This window comes from Ictalurus furcatus, chromosome 23 (genome assembly GCF_023375685.1).
Source record: "Ictalurus furcatus strain D&B chromosome 23, Billie_1.0, whole genome shotgun sequence".
Classification (NCBI taxonomy): domain Eukaryota; kingdom Metazoa; phylum Chordata; class Actinopteri; order Siluriformes; family Ictaluridae; genus Ictalurus; species Ictalurus furcatus.
In genome coordinates this window covers 10,537,704-10,560,749 of record NC_071277.1, presented here as the reverse complement: position 1 = coordinate 10,560,749, position 23,046 = coordinate 10,537,704, and the positions used below count along the sequence as shown (strand labels likewise).

The 23,046-nt window shown below is 39.8% G+C and overlaps 1 protein-coding gene across 5 annotated transcripts in view; it reads right to left on the bottom strand.

Moving 5' to 3' along the window:
- Nucleotides 1-18,663, bottom strand: part of mppe1 (metallophosphoesterase 1) — a 30,580-nt gene extending 11,917 nt beyond the window's left edge. For 2 of the 5 annotated variants that reach the window (XM_053611912.1, XM_053611913.1), the window contains exons 1-5: nucleotides 18,370-18,663; nucleotides 5,970-6,074; nucleotides 4,269-4,372; nucleotides 4,103-4,183; nucleotides 3,904-4,012 (exon numbers count right to left, since the gene is read on the bottom strand). In XM_053611912.1, coding sequence (XP_053467887.1) covers nucleotides 3,904-4,012; nucleotides 4,103-4,183; nucleotides 4,269-4,372; nucleotides 5,970-6,074; nucleotides 18,370-18,597 — 627 coding nt within the window. In that variant the 5' untranslated portion in view covers nucleotides 18,598-18,663. Of the gene's footprint in view, nucleotides 1-3,903; nucleotides 4,013-4,102; nucleotides 4,184-4,268; nucleotides 4,373-5,969; nucleotides 6,079-17,901; nucleotides 18,330-18,369 lie in introns of those variants that run through there. The other 3 variants (XM_053611910.1, XM_053611911.1, XM_053611914.1) reach the window with 3 other exon arrangements.
- Between the last annotated feature and the right edge of the window lie 4,383 nt (nucleotides 18,664-23,046).

The window sequence follows — 23,046 nt, the reverse complement described above, 5'->3', positions numbered from 1 at the left end:
CAGCAGCTGAAGGACTCCTGTTGCCAGTGGTTGATGGCAGAGGAGCAGGGCGCAGATCGGATCATCGATCTGGTGGTACTGGAGCAGTTCATTGCTCAACTCTCGACAGGAACAGCAGAGTGGGCCCAGTGCTACCAGTCCCCGTATCTGGACAAAGTCACGCAGCTGGCGGAGGATCACAGGCGCCTCTCATCTCTCTCTCTCACACTCCTCCCCCAGCCCCCAAAACCAGCTCCCCGCACCTGGTCTCCTCTATGCAGTTCCTTGTGCCTTCACCTCTAATGTCTTCTCCAACTCCTCTAACTCCCGCACCCACCAGGACCTGCTGGCCTCCCCCAGTCAAGCAGGAACGTACCTCGTTTCAGTGAGTATACAAGGGAGTACACATCAGGACTTGGTGTGCAACCAGATCAGTGTCTATCAAGGCCTGACTCAATGCAGGGCATTGGGGAATGCACAACAGGTGAACATGAGTTGTATGCTCCGGGATGTTCACGAATATCCGCTGGTCCCCGTTATAATAAAATTCAGATGACAAAAGCATAACTGGGAGGAGGCGGTTAGTCCTCGCCTAACCCATCCGTAATTCTTGGGGAAAATTGGCCAGGGTTTCAGGCATTAGCGAGGCATGGTGTGGAATGCGCGCAGCCTTGGCTGGAGAGGTGTTGCCGGGGCAGTCAATGGCGTCAGGGGAACATGGAGGGTGGGGCGGGCTGCACCCCACTACCTTGGCAGGGATCCCCCGCAGGGATTTCCTTCGACCAAGTGAGAATAAATTAATGGTGCGCAAACTCAGCCTAATGTTACTCTCCCACCCATATTTTGCCATATTAAGGATATGTTGTATTGAGTTATGCAGGACACTCAAACAAAAGCAAAAACAACCAAATTGATGGTCCCAAAGAGCCATTGGGAACGGTTATTCCAGGCGGCTCACCATAATCCGATGGCCGTGCATTTGGGGCAGGATAAAACAATGAACCATATCATGGATCGTTTTTATTGGCCAGGCATTCACAGCCAGCTGGTGAATCTGCTGGCCACCCCAAAATCATCATTGCACCCATTACCATTAATTGAGCTCCCCTTCGAAAGAATTGGGATGGACCATCTCAGGCCACTAGAAAGGCGCACATGAAGCTATCGCTTTGTTTTAGTCCTGGTGGATTATGCAACAAGATATTTGGAAGCAGTTCCTCTGTGAAACATATCAGCACATAATGTTACAGAGGCACTTTTCAGTGTTATATCCAGAGGTAGGATCCCAAAAGAGACCATGAATGACCACTATGTGAGTTATAAATTGCTGAGGATTAAAATGATTCATACCAGTGTTTACCATTCGCAGATGGATGGGCTGGTTGAACGGTTTAATCAAACACTCAAAAATGAGATTCGTAAGTTCATTCATGATTGAATTAGAATTGGGAAAAGTGGCTCCAGCCCCTGTTATCTGCACATCCCGCAAGCCTCCACGGAGTTGTCCCGTTTTTTGAGTTGTCGTATAGGCACAAGCGTCACAGTGTCTTAGATGTCATTAGGGAAAATTGGAAGGAGATACCTTCTAACAGCAAAAATTAAATGAAATATTATCTTGGCCTGAGAGCAAAATTCCACACATTGGAACAATTAACAAAAGACAATTTGCTACAGGCGCAAGAATGTCAATCCCAGCCATATAATGGGTACTCAGCTATGGGAATTTGCACAGGGAGATAAAGTGCTCATCTTATTGCCCACGTTGAGGGTTAAATAACTTGTGAAGTGGCAAGGACACTTTGAGCTCACATGGAAAGTCAGAGAAGTCGACTATGAGGTCAGGTGAACGGATACAGGTTATGCACTAGTCCCCTTAGAAACTATTTGACAGGGTTCCCACTCCAAGTCAAATGTAAAATTCCATGAATTTTCCCTGACCATGACCTACTGTACGAAGAATGGTACAATGTACTGCCTGGGTACTGAGCAGAAAAAAACTAACTATTTTAACCCAATAAATCTGTAAGCTCGATTTCCTGGTTAACAGACATTTCAGTGGAAAACTTAGTTTTCATTGCTTAAAAAGAACATATACTTCTCATGACTAGACTTTACACCTCAAACAAAATGGTCCTAATAAAACAAAGTCAATTCATTTACAAGGTACTTTAAGCCATTTTAAGTACATTTTTAACCTACAACATTGTGTCACATGCCACAAATGAGCACACTGTAAAAAAAAAAAAAAAACTGATATTTCTCTCATATATATATATATATATATTACAGAGTATCTCACAAAAGTGAGTACACCCCTCACATTTTTGTAAATATTTGATTATACCTTTTCATGTGACAACACTGAAGAAATGACACTTTGCTACAATGTAAAGTAGTGAGTGTACAGCTTGTGTAACAGTGTAAATTTGCTGTCCCCTCAAAATAACTCAACACACAGCCATTAATGTCTAAACCTCTGGCAACAAAAGTGAGTACACCCCTAAGTGAAAATGTCCAAATTGGGCCCAAAGTGTCAATATTTTGTGTGGCCTCCATTATTTTCCAGCACTGCCTTAACCCTCTTGGGCATGGGGTTCACCAGAGCTTCACAGGTTGCCACTGGAGTCCTCTTCCACTCCTCCATGATGACATCACAGAGCTGGTGGAGGTTAGAGACCTTGTGCTCCTACACCTTCCATTTGAGGATGCCCCACAGATGCTCAATACGGTTTAGGTCTGGAGACATGCTTGGTCAGTCAATCACCTTCACCCTCAGCTTCTTTAGCAAGGCAAAAGACGTTATCAAGCTGGAATACTGCCCTGTCGCCCAGTCTCCGAAGGGAGGGGATCATGCTCTGCTTCAGTATGTCACAGTACATGCTGGCATTCATGGTTCCCTCATGAACTGTAGCTCCCCAGTGCCGGCAGCACTCATGCAGCCCCAGACCATGACACTCCCATCACCATGCTTGACTGTAGACAAGACACACTTGTCTTTGTACTCCTCACCTGGTTGCCGCCACACACGCTTGACACCATCTGAACCAAATAAGTTTATCTTGGTCTCATCAGACCACAGGACATGGTTCCAGTAATCCATGTCCTTAGTCTGCTTGTCTTCAGCAAACTGTTTGCAGGCTTTCTTGTGCATCATCTTTAGAAGAGGCTTCCTTCTGGGATGACAGCCATGCAGAGCAATTTGATGCAGTGTGCGGCGTATGGTCTGAGCACTGACAGGCTGACCCCCCACCCCTTCAACCTCTGCAGCAATGCTGACAGCACTCATGCGTCTATTTCCCCAAACACAACCTCTGGATAGGACGCTGAGCACGTGCACTCAACTTCTTTGGTCAACCATGGCGAGGCCTGTTCTGAGTGGAACCTGTCCTGTTAAACCGCTGTATGATCTTGGCCACCATGCTGCAGCTCAGTGTCAGGGTCTTGGCAATCTTCTTATAGCCTAGGCCATCTTTATATAGAGCAAGAATTCTTTTTTCAGATCCTCAGAGGAGTTCTTTGCCATGAGGGTTTGGGACCACAATTCCACATGGACATTCTTGCTGTGGTTGCTGGGACTATGGTCATTACTATGGCCTTGGGACTGCAATTACCATATACAATTTTGCACTTGGGTCTCCTTTAGTGAACAGTAGACTAGTTCAACAAAGGCTTCATGTAAAAATCATACTGAACTTTCTTTTACTTTCACACTATCCGTTGTTACCCAGATGAGGATGGGTTGCCTTCTGAATCTGGTTCCTCCCAAGGTTTATTCCTCATATCATCATAGGGAGTTTTTCCTTGCCACCGGCTTGCTCAATAGGGATAAATTCACACACTTAAAATCTGTATCCTATGTTTTTAATCATTTCTTTACCATTACACTATACTGTTACAGCCCTAATTATAATCATGAGGTGTTACCTGTGTGGAGCAGTTAAGTTGCTGTGCGAAAATGTAAAGTTTGTCCTCCACACTCTGACAGATGGGACAGTGATCTCCATGTAGTGCCACACTGTTCACCAATAAGAAACTATAAACATACACACAAACAGTGTACAAGAAACAGTGTACAGAAACCTGGATAGACAATAGATTAATTCAATTCAGTGAAGCAACTTACTTTACTCCTCTTTTGGTGAGGATCTTTGCTGATGTCATGTTGAAAATTTTCTCAAAACGTTCAAGTTTATAAGAGGTCATTCTATTTGAGAGACAATGAAAACAACTGAAATTTTTTTTTTTCCAATTCAGACAAAAAATTATAATTGTTTACTAGTCAAACTTACTCGTGATGAAATCCAATGTCATGGTTGCCAATAAGGACCACAAGTTCTGTGTTGCTGGAGTGATAGAAGATCTGTTTGAAGCGCCTCACATCATCTTCCCAGTCCTACAAAGAATCAGAATGTAGTTAAAGTAGCCTTTAACCCACATGATTACTTAATAATAATAATACATTTATAGCTTAGGCTCAGGGTTTGAGACTCAATTATAAAACATACAATTTAAATTTATTAAACAAAATGTTCTTTAACATACAACTATAAAGGAAAATAATGGTTTGGAGTAAAGTGAAACCAAACAGAAAAGAGCTACATTATTCGGGCGAATGTTTAACATTGTTTTGACAAGCACCTATTATAATGCATTTCTAATAAAATTCTACTAATAATGTTTCAGACAGCCATAGTGGTTTATTGTCATTTTATGACAATAACCCAACAATGGTAGCCTATAAATGGTACTCACTATATCCTCTTTCCCATTCTCATCAATTGATGTGGAATCAAAGATGCTAAAATCTAGCACTATAATCCTTTGTTTCCTGCTAATGAGTCTAATTTCATTATTGTTTAATCTGCACCATCAAATGAGTTTTCACTGATACACACCCCGAGTGAAGATATTTCTTGTGATTGAAGCTATCCTTCTTCTCATATTTGACTGTGTCATTAGAACAATACCATGGTTTGTGTTGGAGTGCTGGCACTGTGGACACTGTGCTAGGAGCATATTTAACATTATAATATTATAGTTTCATAGCATAGGATTTATGGAACCACTATGGTTGTGATTAATGCCTCCAGTAGAGGGGCCTGTGGGGCCTCAGTAGTGTTGGAGGCTAATGAGCACTGCATAAATAAAGTCTTCCTACATAATAACAAAAATTTAATAGAGATGACAAACTGGTTCCGTATATAACACTCTGGCAAATGAGAGCTGCATCTCTAGCTCAATGGGGGCCAGGAGCGTTTGTACCACTATGTTAATGCCCACTCACAACGAGAGAGGAGTACACAGATCCTACAGTCAGCACTCCAAGCAATTGAGTGCAGTAAATCACTGGGTTTGATAACACAAATGAGATGGAAAGATTGGCTGACTCAAGCAACACTCTGGGAGACAGGTAAAAATCACTCGCTTGTACCTGGACAGGTCTTTTGCACACAGGCCCAGGAGCCACCATCAGAACCCTCAGTTCTGATGAACAGTGGGGCTCCTGAGTTGAGCAACAAAAAAGCATTTGCCCGATTATCTGGATATAGCAAGTTCAAATCCTGATGTTGCCACAGACATTTGTCCAATTGGCTGGAATCCAAAAGAGAGCAAAACTAGCTGTGCTTTCAGGGAGGGAGGGGTGGCATAAAATCTCCCCATCAATCACAGTGGGACTAGCCAATCATGGGCATCAGTGAACTCATGCATGCAGAAGTGAGTGGTAGTGCTTTCCGCAGAGTGTGTGGGAATTGGCAATGACTAAAACAGTGAAAAATAAAACAAAAACCCTCAATGACAACCCAAAACACAAACATTTTTATGCCTGGTATCTTATTTTTAAAAAAGGGACATGAAAACATCCCCATTCTGCATCTAGGAAACCTAAATATCTTCAACATCTTCAACTGCGGTTCAATATGCTCAGTAACTTTTGAAAGACATTGGCAACTGATGCTGAACCTCTGGACCACGTAGTCCTACTACTTTACCTTAGTGGAGCTCCATTTGCCTTCATCGAAAACATCTCCCAAAATAAAGACCATCTCTGGCCTGAGCAGAAATAGCGCTGTCTGAAAAGATCTCTCCATCTGCCACTCCCTACAAGGAGACATGGTATCAGAAGAAGAAGAAAGCATTTATTTGTCACAAACATTACAGCACAGTGAAATAATTTTCTATGCATACCCCTGCTTGTTGGTAAGCTAGGGTTAGAGCACACTGCCATGATAAGGCACCACTTGAGAAGATAAGTTTGAATGCATTGCACTGTTGGGCCCATGCCCAAGGACCATTTCAGAACCCTGCATTTCTTCTTTTTGAGTCATTTCTTGGTGGATTTGAAAGTATGCTTAGTAAGGATGTCACGAGAACCGATACTTCAGTACCAACATTCTTAAAACGTGACGGTACTTGTTTTCAGGCATTTCCATTGGTACCGACTGTAACGAAAGTACCGGGGGTGATTGTTCCGGACCTGATGGGGCAGCAAATACGCGCAAGTGTTTTAGTCGGTCCACAAGTGAAGAAGAAGAGGAACGCCTACAAGCACATGGGAAAAACTACAAAAGATTAGCTTAGCTTAACAAGTTTAGCTCAGCCCCAACTCGTTGAGAGGAAAGATAGTATCGGTTTCCGGTGTGCAACCGATGCTATAGTTCATTTCAAACAAAGCGAGGAAACACCTGGAATTTGGCGAAGCACCTGAAAAACGGTCATATATTATGTCTGTCTGAGGCAGCTGGCATTGTGGCCGTGAAACCAGCTAACGTCATGCTCCATGTAATGTTAGCAATAGCCAGTTATGTGTTAACGATGCTAACGCATTGCAGTGTTATAAACTACCTCCTAATGGGCCACCATGCATCGCCATTAAGCCCGTGTCCTGTCAGCAACATGTAGCATAATGTCACTAATAATTATTCAAATGTTCATGCTTGTAGTAAATCTTTTTGGCCTGCCACCATATCAGTGAATTTAAACGAATGTTTGCATTCAGAATATAAGGTGTGTGTGCGCACGCACAAGTCTGTGTGCATGCGTGTGCATGCGTGTGCGCGCGTTTAGGAGTGCACGTCCACTCATTATCAGAGTGTTTGATAACTGAAATACCCCCCCCCCCCTCTCTCTCTCTCTCTCTCTCTCTCTCTCTCTCTCTCTGCCAGTATCAGCCAGAGGAGGATATCCTCCAGGAGAGTTTTATTTTTTTATTTTTCTACCATTTTTATACCGTGGTATTGACTTTGGTATCGAGTATCGTGTACTTCTGGTGGTATCGGTACCGACTACTAGATTTTTGGTATCATGACATCCCTAGTGCTTAGGATCACTATCCTGCTGAAAGGTCCACTTTCGGTTCAACTTCAACTTTTGGTCAGATGGCCTTACATTATCTTCATGCACTCTTAGATATGATGCAGAATTCATAGGTGAATCAATGAATGCAAGCTGTACAGTCCCTGAGGCAGGGAAGCAACCCCAAACCATAACATTTCCACCAGTGTGTTGCACAGTTGATATGAGGTGCTTCTCCTGAAAAGCGGTCTTTGATCTGTGCCAAACATGTCTGCTGTTACTGTGGCCAAACAACTATCTTTGATTTGTCTGTCCAGAGCACATTATTCCAAAAGACCTGGTCTTTGCCTACATGTTCATTGGCAAACTACAGTCTTGCAAAGGCTTTTTCCTGGCATGCCTCCTATACAGGTCAAATTTGTGCAATCTCTGATTGTAAAAGCATGCACTTCGACACCAACAGTTGTGAGGCTTACTAGCAGATCCGGTGATGAAATTTTGGGGTTCATGGAGACTTCTTTTTGCATCAGACAATCTACTCTTGTTCTGAATTTTCTGGGACAGCCAGTCTCATTTGAAATCTGCATCATTTGTAGATTATTTTCGTTAAAGTGAAATGATGTATTTAAAATAATTTGTAGATCTTTTTAAATCCCTTGCCAGACTCAGTCATCCACAAGCTTTACTTGTACAACTGCTCAATCACACAGCCTTAATAATGGCTCTGGCCCTTCAAAGGCCAGACTCAAAATTGCAGCCGGGATGGGTTCGGGTGCCAGATTCGACCCTCCAGCTGCGAGAGGAGATCCCTCTGCATAGGGAGGCACCAAGTCTCCCTGTACAGTAATCTGTATTATATTGGAAACCATACCCTCCCTGGCCATTTGGGGGCTACTAGTAACATCTTGTGATTGCCCCAGAGGATACTGTCTAGGGTGGGCAGTATCAATGGTAGTGGAGGGAAAGCATACAGCAGTCGATTTGGCCACACATGGGCCAGTGCATCTTGGCCTAAGGGGCTTGTATACACACACACACACATATACATACATACATATACACACACACACACACACACACACACACACACACACACACACACACATTATTTTTTTTATATATATATATATATATATATATATATATATATATATATATATATATATATATATATATATATATACATACATACACACACACACACACACACACATATATATACACACATATATATAAAAACCCTTCCAACGGATCAGTGCCTTACCAATGTCGGAAGGGTTCGCGTGTGCTAATGACGCTGAGAGCTATGCTGTCGGGAGTATATACTCCCAGAAGGGTCACCCAAGGCAGATAGGTCAAAGCTGAATCACCAGACTAAATCTGATCCATTCGCCGATACGCATTGGACAAGCGCGGAGAATTGACGTCCATTCCTGTTGTATGCACAAACGAAATCATGGCCCTTATTCCCCGGAGGCCAGCGAGCACCTACCTACGGCAGCGGGAAGAAAAGCTCAATGGCAGAGGGTGCTAAAAATTGCCGGGTACATTTAGGCTGCTTACGGACTCTGAACCTAGGAACGCTAAATATTAGAACTATGAGAACGAATGACAGACTCGAAGAACTAATGCTTGAACTTGAAAACATCAATTGGGATATAATAGGTTTGGGTGAAATTCGGCGCAAGGATGAAGAAATTTTGAAGCTGAAAAGTGGTCATATCCTTTACTACAAAGACAACACATCAGGTAGAACCAATGGAGTAGGATTCCTAGTAAACAAAAGACTAAATAACAATGTGGTGTCATTTGAAGGAATATCAGATCGAATATCAAAACTCACGGTTCAGCTAACCAAAAGATATACAATGCAAATCCTGCAGGTGTATGCACCAACTATTAGTCATGATGATGAAACGGTCGAAAGATTCTATGAAAATATTTGTATGCACCACAATAATACCACAAACCATTTCAAAATAATAATGGGAGATTTCAATGCGAGAATTGGCGATCATCGAGAGACGAAAATTACTGGTCGACATGGTTTTGGAACAAGAGATGAACGAGGAACCAGACTAGTCGAATTTTGTGCTTCTGAGCAGCTCTACATTATGAATTTATTCTTCAAAAAGAAACCGATAATGAAATGGACTTGGAAAAACCCAAATGGAGGAAAAAGCGAAATCGACTATATCTTATCAAACAAAAAAGATATCTTTAAAGATTGCTGCCCTAAAAACCGATTCAATGTAGGGAGTGACCATCGTCTAGTACGTGCTAAGCTAGGAATAAACTACACAAAGAACGGACAAAATTAACTCAAGTATCAACAAAAGTCAGTGCAGAACAATTATTCATAAAACAAAAAGACTTTCAACTAAAACTATCCAACAGATTTGAAATTTTACAAAAATTAATTGATATGGACATTTCATCTCAGAATGAGGCCATCACTCAAAACCTGTTAGACGCTGCACGAGAGGGCTCCACCTACAAAATGCAATAAAACTCCAAGGAAATCAACGAAAACCAAACAAATGAACAAGCGAAGAGAAATCAAACAATCCAGAATAACTGACAAAATCGAATATGTGGAACTGTGCAAAACAGTCAGGAAATGCATCAAATCAGACATTCAAAAGGTTTAATACTCTATTAATCACCAAAACCCTAGAAGAAAATCTCAGCCTGAAAAAACTGAAAAGACGACTCATATTTGCCAAAAAACTCATACCATCACTGAAACTGGAAGATGGCTTCCACACAACAACCAAACAACAGTTGATGGATAGAATAAAATCATTTTATTCAGATCTGTATAATGATGATACCCCATTACCCTACCTACCCAATCCATTTGAAATGGTCCCTGACATACTAGCAGAAGAAGTTGATTGGGCTATTAAAACAACTAAGAATGGAACAGCAGCAGGACCTGATCAAATCTCAATTGAAATGTTGAAAGCAGATGGAGAACCCATAGTTAAAATACTTGCTAAACTTTTTACTACCTGTCTCAACAAATATACAATACCTGACCAATGGAAAAACGCCGATGTCATACTACTGCACAAAAAAGGAGATGCTAAAGACCTAAAAAAAATTACCATCCAATAAGCCTTCTCTCTATAATTTACAAAATTTTCACAAAAATCATCAACAAAAGACGAATCATCACTAGATTTTGCACAACCACACAAACAAGCTGGGTTTAGGAAAAATTTTAGTACATTAGATCACATACAAGCCCTTCGACAGGTCATTGAGCGCCACAATGAGTTTAATCTACCACTTTGTCTAGCTTTTGTCGATTATGAATGAATGAATGCCTTTTATTGTCACTATACACATGTACAATGAAATTAAGAGCCACTCCTTTTTGTTCCGTGCAAACGTACATTCAATAAACAAGAAGAATAAACAGATAAATAAACAAGATAAATAAACAAGATATTGGGGTGGATGGGGAGGTACTATGAAATGCACAGTTTTGAGACACTATATACATATGCTGTGAACTCAGTACATGTATGTGTTTATAATGGTAATAGCTTTCGGGAAGAAACTATTCTTAAATCTACTAGTCCTTGTTTTGATGCACCTGTAACGTCTCCCTGAGGGCAACAGATTGAACAGATCAAAGCCAGGGTGAGAACTGTCCTTAATGATGGTTTTTCCTCTGCTGAGGCAACGGGAAGTGTAAATATCCATCAGGGAGGGGAGAGGGCAGCCAATGACCTTCTGTGCTGCTCTTACTACTATATGAAGCCTCTCCCTGTCTGCTGCGGTGCAGCTACCGTACCACACCGTGATACAGTATGTCAGCAGGCTCTCAACGGACGAGCGGTAGAAGATCAGCAGCAGATTGGAGTCCAGATTGTACTTCCTGAGAACCCTCAGGAAGTGTAGCCGCGTTTGAGCCTTCTTGATAACCGCTGTGATGTTGTCTGTCCAGGAAATGTTTGCAGAGATAAGGACACCAAGAAACCGGACGGTGTGGACCTTCTCCACACACTCACCATTAATGAAAAGGGGGGCCAACTCAGTGTTGTGTTTTCTGAAGTCTACAATGAGTTCCTTGGTTTTCTTGGTGTTTAGAGTCAGATTGTTCTTTGAACACCAGGCTGCCAAGTTTAGGACCTCCTCTCTGTAGGCTGCCTCATCTCCTTTTGAGATGAGTCCGACCACTGTGGTGTCGTCAGCAAACTTGATGATAAGATTATTGTTGTGGACTGGTCTACAGTCGTATGTGTAGAGACAGTACAGGAGGGGGCTCAACACACAGCCCTGTGGAGAACCTGTGCTCAACGTGCGAGTGGAGGAGAGGTGGGGTCCGAGTCTCACTGTCTGGGACCGGTTGGTGAGAAAGTCCTTTATCCAGGCACACGTGAGGCGGGGGAGGCCAAGGGTGACCAATTTGGTGATGAGAATGTCCGGAATTATTGTGTTAAAAGCCGAACTGTAATCCACAAAAAGCATCCGGACGTAGCTCTGTTGCTGCTCTAGATGTCTCAACACATAGTGGACAGCTACGACAATAGCATCCTCTGTGGATCTGTTTACACGATAAGCAAATTGAAAAGGATCGAAATCTGGGGGGAGGTAGTCCTTGATGTGCTGAAGAACCAATCTCTCAAAGCACTTCATGATAACTGGAGTGAGGGCCACAGGATGATAGTCATTCAGGCTAGTGGTGGGCGACTTCTTTGGCACTGGGATGATTATGGCTGATTTTAGGCAGGCCGGGATGACTGCATGGGCCAGGGAGAGATTGAAAATTCTGGTAAAGATGTAGGCAAGCTGGTGGGCACATGATCTGAGCACCTTACCAGGTACACCGTCTGGGCCAGCAGCCTTCCTGGGGTTCACTGCCAGAAACATCCGTCTAACATCGTGTTCCCTCACAGTAAGTAGAGTGGTGCAGGAACCAAAAGGGGATGGAGGCAGGGCTGGACTGGTACGGGGGCCAGATGAGGGTGGAGGTGGGGCTGGAGCAGATGAGTGCTGTTGTTGTGATGTTTCAAAGCGAGCAAAGAAGCAATTTAGCTCTTCTGCCAGCATCGCACTCAGGTCTCCTGTTGTCGCCTCACGGCCTCTGTAGTTCGTGATGTTCTGTATGCCCTGCCACACCTCCCGTTTATTTTTGCTGGACAGGTGGGACTCTATGCTCTTCTTATAGGCCGCCTTAGTTTCCTTAATACCACCTTTTAGGTTGGCACGGGCAGCTCTGTACAGAGCTCTATTACCAGACCTGAAGGCAGCGTCGCGGGCTTTGAGTAGTGTGCGGACCTGTTTGGTCATCCATGGTTTCTGGTTTTGGAAAACCCGAATGTTTTTGCCCACAGTCACATTTCCGATACAGAACTTGATATAGTCCAGTACCATTCCTGTTAATGTTTCTAGCTCTTGATGTTCAAATAAATCCCAGTCTGTCTGTTCGAAGCAGTCCTGTAGTCTGCAGATTGCATCATCAGGCCAGGTGGTAACAGTCTTTATAGTGGTCTTGACACTGCGTCTCAGGGGGGTGTAGGCAGGGGAGAGCAGGAGGGAGAGATGGTCTGATTGGCAGAGGTGGGGGAGAGGTATGGCTCTATACGCATGCTTAATATTGGAGTAAACATGATCCAGAGTGTTCGCCCCTCTAGTAAAACACTTAACATGTTGACAGAATTTCGGGAGTACAGTCTTCAAGTTTGCCTTATTAAAGTCTCCTGCAATTATGTGAACACCATCGGGGTAAGCCCGCTGCTGTTCATTTATGGTGTTCAACAGGAGAGAGAGCACCGTGTTCACATTGGCGTCGGGTGGAATATACACAGCCGTGATAATCACTACTGTTAGCTCTCTCGGTAGAAAAAAGGGCCGACACCTTAAAGACATGTACACGAGGTCAGGGGAACAATGTTTATCTATCATTGTTCCGTTATTACACCAATTCTCATGCACATACATACAGAGCCCCCCCCCCTCTGCTCTTACCGGAGTCCTCAGTCCTGTCCCAGTGAAGCATAGTACGACCTGCTAGCTGCATGCTAGCATCGGGTATCCTCGGATGAAGCCAGGTTTCAGTAATAATCAAAACACAGCAGTCACGAACGTAGCGATTTCCAGCTAGTTGTAATACCAAATTGTCGATTTTATTCACAAGGGATCTGGCATTGGAGAGAAACAGGCTCGGTAAGGGTGGCTTGTGTGGTTGTTTTCTTAGCCTTAGCATAATACCGGACCTGCATCCCCGCTTTTGCTTCCTCTCCCTCCTCCGTCTGCGCCGCCTTCTGGACCCGACAACAATCCACGGAGAGCCCGGCAATCTCGCTATGTCGTCTGGGATGTTGTGCGTGTGATGAAACATTCTGGAAATAGGTATTCGGTGTTGGTCCCCAATATCCATAAGGTTCTGACTTGTATAGCGGATGTTCGTGGAACCGATAATGCTCAAACAAGTAATAAAGAAATAATACAAAAACAACAAAAAAAGAGCACTGGAAAGGAGAGCCGTGAGCCGCAGCAACTGTGTGCGCCGCCATCTTTGAATTAAGTCCTAAATTGTGAAAGAGCTTTTGACACTGTCAAAACTTGCTCAATACTTCAGGCCCTACAAAACCAAGGGATCAATCCAGTTTATATAAAAATCCTGTACGAAATCTATAAAAATGCAAAAGCTACAATTCAGTTAAATGATGATAAAGTGGAAATCAAAATACAAAAAGGCGTCCGCCAAGGAGATACCATATCGCCCAAACTTTTTTCGGCCTGCCTAGAAGAAATCTTCAAAAAACTCGACTGGGAGGACAAAGGAATCAAGATCAATGGTTCCCACCTCTCCAACCTACGTTTTGCCGATGACAATTCTATTCTCAGAAACCCCAGAAGAACTACAACAACTACTACTAGACTTAAATGAAGCAAGTAAATCATCAGGGCTAAAAATTAACCTACAAAAAACCCAAGTTATGTTCAACAATAGGGTTCAACCAATACCAATTAAAATACAGGGAAAACTATTGGATCAAGTAAACAGTTACATATATCTTGGACAAAACATATGAATGGAACTGAATGGCCTTGACGAAGTCAACAGGAGGGCAAGATCAGGATGGCAAACTTTTGGCCACCTCAATTTCATCTTCAAACACAACTTTCCTCTATGTCTCAAAAGAAAAGTGTTTGATCATTGTGTTCTCCCTGCTCTTACCTATGGATGTGAAACCTGGACCTCAAATACTAAAATAATTCAAAAATTAAGGGTCACTCAACGAAGCATGGAACGCCGCATGCTAAACATAACGCTATTAGACCACAAGACTTGTGTGGGGGTGCGAAGTCAAACCGAAGTAATGGACATAATCAAAAGGGTGAAAACATTAAAGTGGAAGTGGGCAGGACACGTAGCAAGAATGAAAGACCAAAAATGGACGTCTGCAGTCCTAAATTGGCCAGGTGGGCTGATGACATCAGAAAGTTCGCTGGAATCAATTGGCAACAAAGGGCACAGGATCGTAGTTGGTGGCAGCATTCAACAGAGGCCTACACCCTGCAGTGGGCCGAGAACGGCTGAAGAGAAGATATAAAATATGTATATATAGAATATGTATACATACACACATATACACACAAATATATATATACACACACACACACACACACACACACACATTATATATATAAAAATAAAATGTGTATGTAAATATATATAAAATACATATACTATATACATACACCCATACATATATAAAATATGTATATATACATATTTTATATACATATGATATATTTATGTGTATATATAAAAATATGTATATATACACACACACTATATATATATATAAATAAAAGTATGTATATATAGAACATATATATAGATAGATAGATAGATAGATATATACATATGATATATGTATGTGTATATATAAAAATATGTATATACACACACATCATATATATATGTAAAAGTATGTATATATAGAATAAGTATATATACATACATATTTTATTTATATATACACATATTTTATATACATATATGAATATATAAAAATATGTATATACACATATATATATATAAATAAAAGTATGTATATATAGAATACGTATATATATTTTATATACATATATGATATATGTATGTGTATATATAAATAAAAGTATACACACACACACACACACACATATATATATATATATATATATATATATATATATATATATATATATATATATATGTGTGTGTGTGTATAAAAATATGTATATATATACACACACTATATATATATACACACAAAATGTATATATACATATATGATATATGTACGTGTATATATAAAAATATGTATATATTCACACAATATATATATATATAATATAAATAAAAGTATGTATATATAGAATAAGTATAAATACACACATATTTATATATACATATATATATATACACATATATATATAGAATAAGTATATACACATATATATATACACATACACACATACATACACAATATATAAATATATATTTTAAAAATACGTATATATACACATACATATATATAAAATGTATATATAGAATATATATATATATATATATATACGTACATATTTTATTCTTATATAAACACATTTTATTTTTATATTATATATATAAATAAATAAACATATATATAAATATATATATATATATATATATATATATATATATATATATGTGTGTGTGTGTGTATAAAAATATGTATATATATACACACTATATATATATATATATATATATATATATATATATAAAGTATGTATATATAGAATAAGTATAAATACACATACATATTTATATATACATATATATATATACACACATATATATAGAATAAGTATAAATACACAAATATTTATATATACACATATATATACATATATATAGAATAAGTATATATACACACACTATATATATATACACACACACAATATATAAATATATATTTTAAAAATATGTATATATACACATACATATATATAAAATGTATATATAGAATATATATATATACACACATACATATTTTATTCTTATATAAACACATTTTATTTTTATATTATATATATATATAAATAAATATACACACACACACACACACACACACACACACATATATATATATATATATATATATATATATATATATATATATGGTCAAACCTTGGATTGCGAGTAACTTGGTTTGCAAGTGTTTTGCAAGACGAGCAAAAGATTTTTAATAAATTTTAACTTGATATACGAGCGAGGTCTTGCAATACGAGTAGTACGTATACGCTGCTCTTTTTTTCCGTTGCCGAGTTCCAGAAGCTCATGGTTTACGAGTGTTACCTGCCGCAACAAGTTTTTAACTGCAATGACACTGGGCTTTTTTGGAAAAAGATGCCAAAGAGGACCTACATTACAGCAGAAGAGAATGCAATGCCCAGTCACAAGCCATGAAAGACCGTCTCACCCTCTTGTTTTGTGCTAATGAAAGCGGTGATTTCAAAGTCAAGCCCCTGCTCGTGCATCATTCCGAGAATCCACGAGCCTTCAAGAAATGCAAGGTGCAGAAGAGCCAGTTAAACGTTATGTGGAGGTCCAACAGCAAGGCTTGGGTCACTCGTATCTTGTTCGTTGAGTATATTAACGAGGTCTTCGGTCCTGCAGTGAAGAAATACCTTTTAGAACTTTTTCCTTTTTCCACTCAAAGTCTTGCTGGTTATGGATAATGCCCCTGCTCATCCTCCAGACCTTGAGGACGACATACTGGAGGAATTTGAGTTCATTAAGGTCAAGTTCCTTCCTTCCAACACCACTCCATTACTCCAGCCCATGGATCAGGGAGGAGAAAAAGACGGAGAAATCCCTCACTTCAAATGAGATTAGGGAGGTGTGTAAAATGTGGGAAACAGTGCAGAATTTTGTAGAAAAGCACCACACGAGTAAGACTGTAGCAGTGCGAGCGATGAATCTGTTTAACGACAATGCAATGTCACATTTCCACGAAATCCTTAAAAGGAGGCAAAAGCAAGTGTCACTGGATAGGTTCCTTGTTAACGTCGTACAAAAAGAAAAAGATTCCGTCAAGCCAACAGATAGCAGTGATTCCATTATTAACAGTGAAAGTCATCCTACACAATAATTCATAAATTCGATTACTTTATATAAAATTTAAATAATAAAAATATATAATGGTATTTTGTGTTAATCATTATTATGTATATGAATATTTTTGGGATTAGGAATGAATCATCTGCGTTTCCATTATTTCTTATGGGGAAATTTGCTTTGATATACGAGTGCTTTGGATTACGAGCACGTTTCCGGAACGAATTATGCTCGCAATCCAAGGTTTGACTGTGTATATATATGTGTGTGTGTGTGTGTGTGTGTGTGTGTGTGTATTATATATATATATATACACACACACACACACACACACACACACACACACATATATATATTTATATATTCACACATATAAGAACAATTATTTATAAAAAAGAAAAATGAAAATGGACCGATAAACGTAGCTGTAAAGTGTAATTATTAAAAGTACATACACAACGTTTTTACCGTAAAAATCTACCAGGTTTATTTGTATGAACATTTACCATACTCACATTTATTGGTGAAGTCGAACTCCGAACCTGTCACAGCCATTCTTTCTTGTCAAACAAATTAAACCTGCCCAAAAAATCATGGGAGCAAGGTGTACCTTTCGAAATCCTTCATTCCGAGGAACCCTTTGAAGTGGCCCTTTTTGAGCACTTCAGTTTAGCACGACCCTTCAATATGGCGGCCATGACGAAGTGCCCTTCGGAGGCGGATTTATCCCGTTTGGAACGCAGCGTTTGTGAACCGGCTCGACCTGTTACTTCCTGAGAATCGGCTCAAAAGGGCGATTCGTTCAAGAATCTGATATCACTAATATAAAAGTGATGAAATGTGAACATACTTCCTTTCCACCGTATAGATTTTACCCCCATTCTGAATCTCATGTATATGTGTGGAAAGTCATTCAATAAATACGGGTCAAATTCACCTGGAGCAGAACCTATGCAACTATACCTTTAAACGCAAATGCAAACTTGCCTCCTCAGTTTGTCGAACCAGTGTCCCCTGATGGCTCCGAGCAAATGAGGATCAGATAAGAAAAGAGCGCGAAGAGGGTCCCGTTTCTCCGCCATCTCCGGCCACGAGCATTGTAGAATAACTGGGAAGTAGACCACATATTCACAGAATATAAACACGCAACCCAGCATAACAACGATCCACACCATCACAGGCCATTTACTTTTAGCGCGCGCTCTATACATGCTTCCGGTGTTGTGTCGCACTCCGTTTGCCCATCGGCATAGAGTTCGTTCGCCTTCATCTTCTTTTGATGTTTAATGGCGGTTGGCACACCAGCTTATGGTGTGTATTCCGCCACCTACTGGGATGGAGTGTGAGGAGGAGATGGGGAAAAAAAACTATTCTATATAACTTTGTTATTTTCAGGAAATTTATAAGAACTTTGTAACCTTTATAAGAACTGTTTAGCACATTCTATAATGTCAGAGAACTAATGCCAGCAGATTTTAATTCCTCTTTTAACTGGAGTCTTTCCCTTTAATATGCCGTACAGTTAATCAGCAAATGCTTTTCACTGCAATGATTTACACTGACCAGATTCATGTTTACCTATCATCTGGAGTGATCAGCAAATGCTTTTCACTGCAATGATTTACACTGACCAGATTCATGTTTACCTATCATCTGGAGTGATTTATTAAGAGTAGACTGTCCAATTCTCAACTGTGATATAACTGTATCATCCCTTCTATTACCATAAGCAGTTCTTACATGACCAACTTGTTTATGTATATTATTCAAATGTCGTCCTTTGTTTCCTTTATCCCATCTCTCTTGCCACGTCTTTCTGGCGGCTACTTTAATTAATTTAATTTCTGATTTACTCAATGGTATGTGTATGTCAATGTTTGTATGCTTAATAGCCTGTTTAACTATCTTGTCCACCTCTGCATTTCCCTCTACTCCAACATGAGCTGGCACCATAAAAATATTGCTGTAATTCTCAGTTGGCATATTCTGTACAAACCTTGTAGTAATTCTATTAATATATCTTGCCTAGATTCTTATTTTCCACTCAATATACTTATAAGTGCAGAATATGAATCTGAACAAATTACTACAGCTGTAGGTTGGATTTCTTCTTCGCTATCTGAATAGCGACCACCTCCACTGCATATACTGATATATTATTATATATCATATTATATATTATTATATATAGTGGGGCGGCTGTGGCCCAGTTCGTAGAGCAGGTTGTCCACTAATTGTAGGGTTGGCGGTTTGATTCCCGGCCCGTATGACTCCACATGCCGAAGTGTCCTTGGGCAAGACACTGAACCCCAAGTTGCTCCCAATGGCAAGTTAGCACCTTGGTGTGTGAGTGTGTGTGTGAATGGGTGAATGAGACACAGTGTAAAGCGCTTTGGATAAAAGCATTGTATAAGTGCTCCATTTATTATTAGTAGTTCTTTTTGCAGATTTATATTTAAAGTAAGCAGTGAGGTTGATACTGAGCCATATATTATTCTACCATAATCAATTGATGACCTAATTAATGCACAGTATTCTTTTTTTTAGAAAATGCCTAGTGGCACACCAATCTACCCCTACCAAGCACCTCAACACATTAATTCCTTTCTTACATGTATCAACTAGCTTCTGAATATGCTACCCAAATGTTAATTTGGAGTCCATCCACACTTCCTGATACCTAATTTGGGATACTTGCTCTAATGTTTGTTTATATAACTTTAATTTGGAGTTTTCTTCTTTGTTGAAAAACATAGTACCTGGCTTTTTGCTATGGAAAGCCGAATTGATTAACTCAGTTTTCAACAACATCTATTGCCTCTTGCATTTTTTCCCTACATACTGCAGGTTTCTCCCTCTTTTTCATAGAGCTCCGTCATCCACGTACAGTGCTTTCCCTATTCCTGATTCAATTTCAAAATAAATTCCCAAAATATAATTTATCATAATATTAAAGTATAGGGCTACAAACACTACCTTGCATTGTTCCATTGTATATTTGGTAGATATCAGAGTATTCAGTACCTACTCTCACTTGTATTGTTCAAGTAGGCATGAGAAAACTTGAGCTTGTCAATTATGACAGACTTTAGGAACATAGTGTGAGCTATGACAAATTAATTTGCCTTCTGATAAACTAAATATAATATTTTCAGTTAATTTTACAGACTGTATGCAAAAAACAACCATTAACCTGTTCCACCTTGTAAGCAAATACAATAAACCTCAATGTTAAGTCTTTGAAATCGGCTCCTCTTAAATATATATAAAGCTACACTATTAGACATTTTCCACTGTCATGGTTCTGGGTTGGAGCCAGTTCTTGAACCGCTCTGCATATATTGTATATATATCTGAATAATCTCATATAGGGTGTGATTGGGTGAGTTCATTTACCCATCAGATGCAAAGCACTTTAGTTTAATGGTGTTCATTAGGGATGCACTGATCAGGACTTTTACGACTGATACCGATCCAGATACCAATCTTTTTGTTTAAGCTTTAATCAGGAGGTCTGTCATAAACAGTTAAATGTAAGCTCTCTGCTAATGGTCACTGTTAATTGAATTACAGTAGCAATGAGAAATTCGGTTGGTTAATTGATAAATAAACAAGCATAAAATATTTATTTTTAAATATCTAAAAACATTAAAGAAATTTTAAAGAAATTAAATTAATTAAAAGTAGACTAACACAAGCATGATCCATATTAGGAAAAAGGCTAATAGCCTTCTAAGGAAATAGCCTACTAAATTTAATGTCAAATTGATATTAATTGCAACCCATAGTAATTAAACATCATTTAATTTCTCATTTTATTTATATTTTATGAAGTTATTATTATATCTATTTTTATATTAAATGACTTATTTATAACTAAGCACATTTTCTGTCTTTACATTTTATTAGTTTTGTTTGTTTGTTTATAAGCTTTTGATGGTTTCCCCCAGTACAGTGTTGCCATGTCTGCTGGTAATATTGCGTTTTTTGTGGGATTATATAAAAACATGGGGGAGTAAGACGCGAAGTTGGAAGCTCCTGCTGATTAAATTTGTAATTAACTTGCGCTTTTCGCTCATACAATATATTTTGACTTATTCTACTCCATTTTTTGTTTGTACTTTTAACTTTGTATTACGTTAAAATGTCTGGAAAAAACACGAAAGCTTGTGGTACTATTCAGGCACAACTGAGGCCTGGTGTATGCGCCGCGAGCGAATTGCCTTCTTCACCTGAATCCGCCTCACCGTTCATGAACCCTGACTTCGCCGGCCTTTGGCTCGAGTTGCTGGCTTAACTGAGGAAAGACATTGCCGATATTTTTAAAAAGGAGCTCCAGGAGACTCTCTGGGATGCACTGTCTACTATCAAGCTTGACCTACAGGCCGTGAAGACACAGCTGGTTAGTGATAAAGTTGCTTCCAATGCTACCATATCAACACTGAAAGGTACTGTTGGGGAAATGGAGCACGCTCTCTCCAGTTGCACCGATGCCATAGCTCAGATGAAGACTACTGTCAAGTCTCTCACTGCTACTGTAACCAAGTTAGAGAATAAATGTGGGGACTTGGAGTCTAGTTCACGGCGCAATAACATTAGGATAATGGGAGTTCCAGAGGGCCCTGACACATGTACAACTTTTGCTGTAGTGGCCTTGCTGAAGGAGGCGTTTGGTCTGGAGTTTGGTTTTGGACCAGTCCCACCGGACCCTTCAGCCTGATCCCAAGACTGACCATGAGCAGTGCAGATTCCGCTATCAAAATGACTGTGTTGACATTTTACTCTGTGCGAGAGAGCTCCAATGGATTAAAGTGATGGATTTAACCATTTCAGTCTTCCCTGATCACGTAGCCAAGATAGCCCGAGCTCGGGCCGAATTTAACGAGGTTAGGCGTCAACTTCGTGTCATTGAGGGCACTTGCTATGGAATACTTCACCCGGCATGGCTTCGCATTACTTATAACGGTGTTTAGAAGGACTTTGTTTCAACGGAGGAAGTGGAGTACTATGTTAAATTCTTGACATCTGGGTGAACTGCATCACCTACGACAGCGGCGTCTTTTTCGCTCTCCTTAAATCTACCTCTGTAATAATGTGGTTCTCTGTTTCGATGCTCTGACTAGGTTAGAGTTTCTGTTTGTTTAAATTTATTAGTATTTTTTCCTCAGCCTTATGTGCTACACTGTTACATTATCTGTATTTCGTCTAATTTGTAACAAGTCTTTAAAAGATTATATTTGTTATTGCGCGCAGACTGTTTTTCAGTCTTGAAGTCAGTAGGGGCCTTTTCTCTTACTGAGACTTTTTTTTGGTAATATTTTTTGGTTAGTTCAGCTTACTCTCCAAGTTGTTTTCACATTGTGGACAACTTTTGGTTACTGTGGGAAACACTGCTGTCTACTTTGTTCTTTTGTTGTGTGGAGACTTTGGGTGTGTGTGTGTGTTTAGGGGTTTGTTGGGGGAGGGGGTCCCACTTTGGCTCTAATTGGCTATTTGTATTCCTATGGTTTACTTTATTTAAATGGTTAAAAGTAATAGTGATCCCAGCACAGCTGGGACAGACACACCTCTAAGATTTATTAGTTGACACGTCAGAGGTATGGGTAATCCTGTCAAGAGATCTAAGATCTTTACACATTTGAAACATTTAAACTCTGATA